General features: G+C 32.9%; 1 protein-coding gene across 2 annotated transcripts; it reads left to right on the forward strand.

Moving 5' to 3' along the window:
• The first annotated feature begins 1,850 nt into the window (after positions 1-1,850).
• On the forward strand, positions 1,851-7,314 carry LOC110427489 (WD repeat protein). Of its 2 annotated transcripts, XM_021443034.1 has the most exons (7): positions 1,851-2,001; positions 2,879-2,987; positions 3,572-3,819; positions 3,911-3,993; positions 4,924-5,035; positions 6,394-6,468; positions 6,562-7,314. In XM_021443034.1, the coding sequence occupies exons 2-7, from the start codon at positions 2,903-2,905 to the stop codon at positions 6,748-6,750; spliced, it is 792 nt and encodes a 263-aa protein (XP_021298709.1). In that variant the 5' UTR covers positions 1,851-2,001; positions 2,879-2,902; the 3' UTR covers positions 6,751-7,314. The 2 variants fall into 2 exon arrangements, with proteins under 2 accessions (XP_021298709.1, XP_021298710.1); XM_021443035.1 differs by lacking the exon at positions 6,394-6,468.
• The last annotated feature ends 2,842 nt before the right edge of the window (positions 7,315-10,156 follow it).

The raw sequence follows: 10,156 nt of genomic DNA on the forward strand, positions 1-10,156 counted from the left end.
AAATAACAAGAAAAGTAGGTATTGGATGAACTGTTGAATAAACTCATGATCCTAAGTCTTCTATTTATTGCTTCTTTCAACATATTTAGTTGTTTTTGCTGGTTAATTTATTGTTTCTTTTTAATTTTGTTTTTAATTAGCTTTTCAATTTTCAGTTAGTTTAAATAAAATTAATTTGTTATATAATTTTAGTACTTAGTAAACCTTTAAAAATAAATTTTTGTGAAAACGATAATCTGGACTTACTGTCTATATTACTTATTCGGTATGTATACTTACGTGTGTAAAATCAACAACACAGCACTTCAAAGAGTAAAGAGAAAGCTAGGAAAGGAGATGAGCTTGGCACTTGCAATTATGTTAAAGGTCTCTTTTTTCCTCTTGCTTTTCCATTTCTTACAAGAAATAAGGAATTTATTATATTTATCTTTTTTATTATAGGAAGTTGCCTTTAGCACATCCATAAGTAGTGTTGTGTTTTGATTCTTTTAAGTTTATTGTATTTATCTTTTTTTCTTCTTTTTCTTATTGGTTTGCTTTTTCCTTTTTTCATGAAAAGGGAATTTGAAAAAAAAAACTATACTTAACCGATTGGAATTAATAAAAACCTTTGATTCTTCCTTTACTTTTGTTTTGTTTATTTATTTGATTTCTTTTTTTAATTTTGTTCTCTACTCCGATTATAGTGGGACTTTGTACTTTGATAGTTATAAAATATTTTATAGTGTTTGATTAATGTAGTCAAAAAAATTTTTATATAGTGATTCAGATTATAATAGGACTTTGTACTTTGATAGTTATAAAATATTTTAAACTATTCACATAGGGACAAAACGGTCTTCGTACTATTAGGCATACGATCTTTATGACAAGAAGATCAAGAAATTTGATGAGGTTGACAAAGATGTACCATTTGAGTGTTCAAAATTAAGATTTTTCAGTTTAATAATAGTTTTTGATAATTAATATGAATAATCTGTAAATCCAATTGTTTTGCTAAAAGTGGAAGCTTAGTTCTGCAAGTCTTTGAAATGTGCAACTAATCATGGATATTAAGCTTAGTTTATGTACTTACTGATCTCATCTTCCTATTACTTGATCATACTTGGAGTCTAGGTGTTTTGGTGAGATCAATTAGGCATAAACAAGAGATTATATTTCATTCTATTCAATTTTTTTTTGAAGTCAACCACAACAAATGTTTCGATTCCAACTTAGCATGAAATATGTAATTATTGATGTTGCATATAATCCACTCATAAGTATTTGAAAAGCGTTGACCACAAAAGTTTTTCATATATGTTCATCACATATGACTTTGGTTTTTCCTTGTTTTCGAGCATGTGTTTGGGTATAGTGCACACTCATAAATACAAAAATATTTCTATAAACATCTTTCTTTTTTCTGATTTGACCCAAGCGCAATGCATAGGGTCAATTCTAGTTATTACTATCATTTAACTTACTAGCTAAATAAAAGCTAAAAAATTACCATTTAAATTTGAAAGCCTAATTAAACTAAACTAACAAATTAAATGGCTTAACAAAACATAATAAACAATATAACCTGATATAATAATATGACGCAAACAACAACAAAGCTCAAAGAAGTCCGTACAAAGCTTGGATTGTTTGAGTCCAGAATCCAAAGGACCCAATGGCAACCGTATGGGCTTAGTGTAGCCCATTACCAACAGCCTTCCCCAAGGTCCAAACGCACCGTTTGGTGCTTTGAGAGGCTTCTCTCTTTCTGCGAATACGGCGCCGTTTAGCGCTTTCATGGCCACCAGCTTTCCCCATCTTTCTTCTCTCTCAACGGCACCGTTTAATGCTTTCTCTTCGAGCAACTCTAGCTAGATAAAGCTATTTTCTAAACCCTAAACTCCTCCTTCCAACATCTTTCTTGTTCTTTCTAGCACACTCCCCTCTGAAACCAAAATCGTAGATGCCCTTTACAACTGCCTGTCTGGCGGCGGCGAAGCCAAGAAACCCCCAACTCTGGTACTCTCTTCAGCTCCGGCAACCTTTGCTTTTCTTCTTTCTTCAAATTTTGTAACCCAACCTAAGCGGCTAACCCTAAAAAAAACTTTCAAGAACTCCCTAAAATAGCGATGCTAACCTCAAGCCCTCTCTCCCATTTTCATTGATGTTTTTTTTTTGGGATTTTTGGGTTGTGATTTTGTATGGTAACGGCATGGCTTTGTCGCCATGTCCAGCTGGCCAGTTTTTGTTCTTTCTTTTATTAATTTTTTCTTTCTTCTTTCATTTTTGATTTTTTTATCAAATTTTGATTTTGGTTAATTTTATTTTTTCCTTTTATAAATATTTTTTTTTAAAAAATGAGTGTCTATAATTTCAGTAACCTACTTTATTATTTCTTTCTATTATTGTTTCATGTGCAAAAATGATTTACTTGAGCACTGAGATGAATTAGGAAAAGGAAATGGATGATGGACTGAATTCGGTACATTGGAATGATGAGCTTGCTTTCACACATGTTGTTTTGCTGTTGTTTATGCAGTTACATTTTAGATGCTTGTAATGACTATTTTCAATGTATAGGTGCTATGGGATTGAAGCTTTTAGTAAAGCTATGATTTTGAAATGTCCATTATAAACAAATGATCAATGAATGTTTCCTGAGGAAGTTATTTGATCATTACAAATGATCAATGAATTGGGAAAGTTTAATATTATTATTTTGTTTCCTTTTGTATATGATGCGATTTTACCTTATGCTTTTAATTGTAAAATGAATAATGTTTTAACTTGAATTTATGTGACTGAAGTCTGTAACCAAAATTAAGTCCATTTGATCATTATTCCTGTGCTTTTAAGTAGAAGGTATAAGTATAACCAGAGAAAATTTATGTGGCAGAGACTGTAGCGGCAGTTAATCGCAATGGAAAATCGAATAAGAAAATCGAATAAGAAAAGAGCTGCTGCTGCTCCAGACGTTGCAACTACAAGAGGCATAAATTATACTGGTGAGGGTTGCTAAATAATGGCTTGATTTAACTATAGGCCCTGGTTAGATTCTTGATCTCATGAATGGATTTTCTTTTTGAAGCATCTGCTTTTAAACACTAATAGCATTTGGATCGGAGTCAAATTATGCACTGCCTCACTTCTGTCGTTAAATGATAGTCATGTACTACTTCCCCTTCCCCGTTCCAGCTCAAATAATCCTGGTTGCCTTAGAACAATATTCTTTATGAATATCTTAGCGTATCACTTTTTTGCATGTATGTAGTAGGCAGAAATATATCAATGTTTTACAACACCCTTTGCTAAGAAGAATGAAATATTAAAATACGATGTATGCTATACTTTTTTGTTTGTGTGTACTACATGGAATTGATTGCAATTTCACAATTCAATCTTAATTTTTTGGATGGGGAACGTGTCTTCTGAGGAAGCATCTTGTGATATGTCAGATAAGGCAATGTCAAGAACAGAGTGTAATATACCACATCATCTAGTTGTCAATATGATACATTATTTGTTATTAGTTGCTGAATAAGCTCCTTCATCTTCTCTGGAGATTTATTCATTGCTGATTTTGAAATAGGTCACGGAGAAAATGTAGATGGAGTCCTTGATGATGATCTGAATGAGCCTACCATGGGTGAGAAACTTGCGAGTTTAAATTTAGTAGAAAATGGAAAAAGTGAATCCCATGAAAAGCAAGAAAGAGAAGAATCCTCTCCTCTTGCCAAGCCTCCCATTGCAGATTCAGTTAATGTTCTGCTTATGCAGGCATTACATGCTGATGATCGTGCACTTCTATTAGATTGCTTATACAACCAAGATGAGAAGGTCAATTCTTACAGAGATTTTTTTAGTGATGGAAGTGTGCTTGACATATATGTTTTGCTAATGTTAATATGATAAAGTTCTCCTTTTTCAGGTTATTGCAAAATCAGTCTCTCAACTAAATCCATCTGATGTTCTCCAGCTTTTACAATCTCTTATATCAATGATTCAATCAAGGTAAAGGATATATGCTTGACCAGGATAAGGTTATCCCATGAATTATGTCTGAAGATACTTGCACTCTTTTTCTTTTTCCTTACTAGGATCATATATGTGAAGTCTATTCCCTTCCTGCTGCTTCTGGAGAAAAGAGTGATGATGTTAACAAAGCCTATTTACTTAATTTATGGTGGCTCATTGCTTGTTCCCCCTTTTCACAATGTTATTTATTCCTTTTATACTTCTTAATGTGCTATGGGCACCGTTTTAATTTTTTTTTTTATTATTATTATTTTTGGCTTTAGAAAGAAAGAGGTGGAGGCTTAGAACTTCTTGTATTTGCTGTTGACTAAAGCTTACTGCAAAAGCAGAAATGTTCTTTTCCTAAGATTCTATCAACACTTGGTTCTTTGTAGTTCTATAACTAATCTAATCTACAGCTTTCATTTTTGAAAGCATTGAGGGGGTGGTTTGCAGTCGGCATTCTTTTAGCTATTAGAAGTTTTTATGGTTCCACAAAGCTTTGATATATTTTTCTTTTGTCAAAATTTTCACTTTTCTCAAATTTAAGGTTGGAAAGTAATGTTGCTAGGCAAGCCGTTTTTATTAAATTTTGATAGAAAATTTTTAGTTAAATTCTGGTTTGATTCTTCCAACAAGCAGCAGAGACTAAATTGGACTTAGACAACTATCATTTGTGAGCTCAGAACAAAACATTGGTTTAACTTGGCCTTTCTGCTGACTGGTCCTTGAGAAACTACGTGGCCTGATCTTGAATCAAAAACATAGAAATGGTGCTGTGGTATTTACAACTTGTCAGGAGAATGGATCAATGATGCCTTTTTTATCTTTAGGTGTTAGATAATGTAATTCTTTTCTTTTTCATGTATAACTTGTGCTGAAGCCTTATCAATCTGAAATGGGCGTTATGTTTCTAACTCAATGCAGGGGTGCAGTATTGGCATGTGCCCTACCATGGATAAAAAGTTTACTTCTTCAACATGCTAGTGGAATTATGTCCCAGGCATCCTCTTTGCGTGCTCTGAACTCTTTGTATCAGGTCAGATAGGGACTCTTTATTATGAGTGATTTTTTAAATTAAGTCATTACCATTGGGTCTTTAATTTAATGCTAGCTTCAATCATATCCTACTTAATACTCATAACCTGAACGCTTGTCATTTGGGTGAAACCCGAAAACCCCTCTCCCCAAATTGAAAAATTCCCCTGACCCCATTGTTTGAGAACACCCACTTCCCCCCTTGACCATCTACTGCAGTTAGTTAATAGTTAAATTGTCTTACAAAAAGACTTCATCGCCCTGAAAAAGTTAACAATAATTTTGTTGTTAATTGATTGACTCCCTGCTTTGTATGCGTAACAATTTTTAGACAAAAAACTAAAAGAAAACAAGGAATGAACAACAGTTTTGGGTTGAAAGGTCTTTAATGAAGGAACCACAATTGTCAATCCACTTGAAAACCATCACACTTGTTGGGTCTTGAAGGATGGCAGACCCTTATGTGAAGCAGTTTGCCCAAGTGCCTAACACTGCCATCCTCCTCACTCTCTTGCCCATCTCCTTCAAACCATCCACTGATTCCTCTGGGGCTATCAAACCAACCTCTCTCTGCCCTTCCAACCATGCTGTCTTACATGGCCTTGGCATCGTCTGCCTGAATGCCTCGCGAGCTGAGTAGATCATTTGCGCTGCTATGACCTCTTTCTTGGTTGGAAAATTCCTGATAGGTAGAGACCAGAAGGAGAATTTTTCCAGCCACCAGATCTCATTGCAAAAGTTTTATCAATTTTTAAACAAAAGACATCATATCCCATTGTTAACCTCCACCTCCATACTTTGTCTGCTAAAGCAACAGCCAATTTGAAGAATTGTACATTATTCAACCATTATGCTTGTTATTCTCATTTTTTTCTTCTATTTGGTGACCTTTGTTTTCTCTTTAAAATTGAAGTTATGTGATTTTTTATTTTGATAATGGTCTGGATTTTGTTTTTCTTCTATTTTCCAAGAATTTCTTTTAGTTTAGAATTGATGCTCACTGGGGAATGTTTTCCTTGTATCACAGAAAAAGAAAGTACAATAGAAAGTTATTTCTTTCCTTGGCCTGATGGAGATTCTTTCCCCTCAAACTCTAATACTAAACCATTTGCATCCTGATTATGGGCTATTGCAAGGAACAATAAGATCCATATGATGGGAATTAGATAAAAAATGAAAAGGAAAACCCTATAGGACTTTTATTTTGGCTTGGGTTGTTTTGTTCTTTCCTTTTTCATTTGTCAATAAAAATAATCTTACTTTTGTTTCTAATATTTTTCAATCTTAATTTTTTTCAGTTTTTTGAGGGCAACTTGGGGAGGGGGTTTATGGAATTAACCCTTCTTATTTTTTATGCAGCTTATTGAATCTAGAGTCTCAACTTTCAAATCTGCTCTTCAAATATCTAGTTGCTTAGACTTCCTATATGCAGGGGTATGTTTTATGTTAAAGTTTGTAGCTGGAGGAATTTTGCAGGTAAACTTCGGATTTATAAGGTATTGCTTCTTCTCTCAATTTTTATGACAGATTGTTGAGGATGAGTTCGATGAGAATGCCACAATCCCAGTAATATTCGAGGACAAGGATGAAAGTGACGAAGAGAAATCTGAAGATGCGATGGAAACTGATCAAGGGAGTGAAGATGGGGAAGCACTTGATGATGAAGCATTTGATGGGGTCAGTGATTTTGAAGGAATTGATGATATGAGTGACTGATGGGATAATTTGTGGCTGCTTTGGTGTCATTCTGTTGGAAGCTTGTAAAATGATCTGTCAGCCTTCGAAAGAAAAACCAAAGCAATGAGTTTCACGGACGATAACATTGTTTCTCATTGGAAGATATATCCCATACAGCTTATACTGAAGAGCAAACAGGAAGATACCTCAGATTTGGTTTCTGACAAGATGAAAGTAATTGGAGTTTAATGCGTTTGCAGGAAACATAGATACATGTAGGAGATTGATGCAAAGTTGCACGTACTGTTGCTATTCCTGGATTCCACAGCACTAATTTGTGAAAGGTTATCATACAGTGGGAGGTATCATGCTTTTCATTCTTTAGCTGGAATTCTTGATTTATTTCATTTTCCTTTTTCGAACAAATACCCTGAAATCCTTTGTTATTCAGTTTTAGTGTCTCCTGAATTTTGCAATTTTGTAGTCTGTGCAAACATGTAGAATATGTGAGAGGGTAGTGCTGTAAGATACCTATCCGCATAACAAATTGAGTTATTATGCCTTGATGCAAAATCTATGAAATTAGAGCTTGAACTTGCTTCATTTTCCCGCTTCTATGAATTGCTAGTGTCAAATTCTCTTTATATACATGTTTCTAGGCGTCAAGTATGAAAGCAGGGTGCTATCTCCATCAAAAAAAGATCAATTGGCTGCTTGTTTACATATTTAGTTGGAGAAGTTCCAAGATTTTAATTGTTATTGCCCTAAAAACTATTATTAACATGTTTTCAAAATTAAATCAATATTCAATGTAGTGGTCCTAAGTACATCACAAAGGCTTCTTAATAAAAATCTTCGTATGCTAAATACAACAAATTAATAATATTTAATGTTTGCTCTTTTTGCATTAAATACAACATTAATTGATAATTAATGTAAATATATAATGGTTGAAAATGATTAATTAGGCTATTATTAAAATTACTACAGGGAAACCGGTCCGTTGCACACTGTTGGTAGCACGTTTGTTTTAATAGCTGCTTTAATTTTTTTTTTTTTTATCTTAATAATTTACAGTGGGTAAGTAACAATGGAAGCTGCTGTAGTTAAAATCATATATATAAATAGTTAACAGGTGTGATGCGAAAATATAGATCAATATTATGACCGTTTGTAACTCTGTACTTTCATTGTTAGTTTAGTAACAAAAGTCTCTACCTATAAACAAAATGCAATACAAGACTTTGGCAGAGCTTTACATAATACAAGATAAAGACCTGTTTACCACTCATTGAGGCTAGATTTAGTTTGGGTTTTATGACATGCTGTTACAAAATACAGCCATGCACTGTGTTGAGTCCATAACCTTTCCCCTCTCCACCACCCCAAAAAAGTAGGCATTTTTTTGACTTTGGAACCAAAACCTTCCCCAAACCTTGGCTCCAATTGGATTCATGGCCTTCACATTCTCTTGGCAATATAACTGATGATTATGAACCTTTCATGCAAAAATCAAAGTGGGTCCATCATGTACCTATAGCCTAACATTTTATTCTACTTCAGTTAAAAAAATTTGGGATAAGATTAATCGCTTATAATATTTACATGCGATGCTTCTATTCTATACTGTTGCTTTTAATAATTTACCAGGACCCAAGCCAACCCGAGGGAGCGTTTAAAACCCCCGCTTATACGATCTGCTCAGCTTAGACCTCCCAGGATGCGACTCACCCACCAAACACATCACAGCTCCCCTCCTAGATGTTCACATGACAAACTTTGGAAGTCCTGTTGGAAGCCTTGTTTGAGCTTCATAACCCCCCTCCTTTTGTATAGAATATAGATTTTCAAGTTCAACATATGATTATTTCTTCATACCTTGGCCTCTTGGTCCCTTGAATATCATGGAACCATTTGTCTTCCTAATTAATTAAAAAAAATCATATATTAACAGTATTTAAAAAATAAATTACAAAAATTTATGGTGATTTGTTATTTGTATATATGTTCCCATTTTGTTAATAAATAAAGACATAATATTTTTTTTAAAAAAATTGACTATTTAGAAATATTTAAATAAATTTTTATTATTTTATTATATTCAATCAAGTTTTTGTATTTTTATTTTGAATTAAATAACTTTTATAATTAATAGTAGACTAATTGTTATTAGATATTAACAAACATATTGATATAACATGTAGACATGAGCCTGTGCATTTTTAATTTGTCACGTTCGTGTGATATTTTAACTTATAATAATTAATTAATTATAAATTATATGGATTTATTTACTTCAAAATAAAAAAAATACATGAACTACACCTTATTCTAATTTTTTTAAATAATTTTAAATTTTTTTAAAATATATATCATAAATAAAATTTATATTATAATTATGCTTAAAATGAAAATGTCATAGATATTCCACGGTGATTTTTTTTTCTATTAATAATGCTATTTCAGAACGTGATACTGCAACATATGAACCATTCAGGTAGAGATCTAATTCATATATTGCAAGTGTTGCCTAGGTATTGATGGGCTTACAGCCAATGATGGAGGGAGAGAGGTGGTGGAGTGACCTCCGTCACCTCTTAGTTTTTTATTTTTTTTGTCATAAGTATAAAATTTAAAATATATATTTTTACTATTTTTAATTAAACCAAATAACTTTCTTTTGAAATAGTGAGATATATTTTTAACAAAACCATTAATTACCATTAATTGGTTTAGGCTTAATTTCAATTCTTATTGACCTCAAATTTAAAATTCATTTTCCCTTCATGCTAGCACTGGGTGGCGTGGGGGTTCTGGATCGCATGGGAAGGGTTATTGGTCTCACCCTAGCGTCAGCTATATCGTGGTGTAAGCTAATAGATAATCACCAATCAAATGGTTTCATGTATGGTTAGTAATCAGATTCTATAAAATTTTTAAAAAAAGAGAACAGGAAATCTGAATATATGGAAAGGAATTATAAGATTAGGGTTGCATTTTTATCATACCAAATATAGAATTACAAATCCTATCCCCTCAATGACACAAAACAAAACCATATGCAACGACCAACATTCATTTCTTACTTGTTATTAGAGACTTAATTGCAATAGGCTTTCCTTATATTTTAAATTCTTGTAATATCCTCGTAATTCTAGGAGTTTCCTATTTTTGTGTTTTGGGTAACTCAACGGACAATGCCAATTTTTGTATATATATTTTTCATTCATCAATGGAATAGCTAAGCCATTGTTTCAAAATATTCCTCTCTCTATCTCAACATGGTATCAGAGCCTAATCTTCTTAGGCGTATTCTCTTCTCTTACTATGTTATTTTTGTCGATCATTATACATGGTATATTTGGTATTATCCACTTAAACGGAAATCCCATGTATATGATGTCTTTGTGTGCTTCAAGGCATTAGTCGAAAACCAATTTAAACA

Source organism: Theobroma umbraticum, unplaced genomic scaffold (genome assembly GCF_002168275.2).
Source record: "Theobroma umbraticum cultivar Fairchild unplaced genomic scaffold, ASM216827v3 scaffold_34.0, whole genome shotgun sequence".
NCBI classification, from domain to species: Eukaryota; Viridiplantae; Streptophyta; class Magnoliopsida; order Malvales; family Malvaceae; genus Theobroma; species Theobroma umbraticum.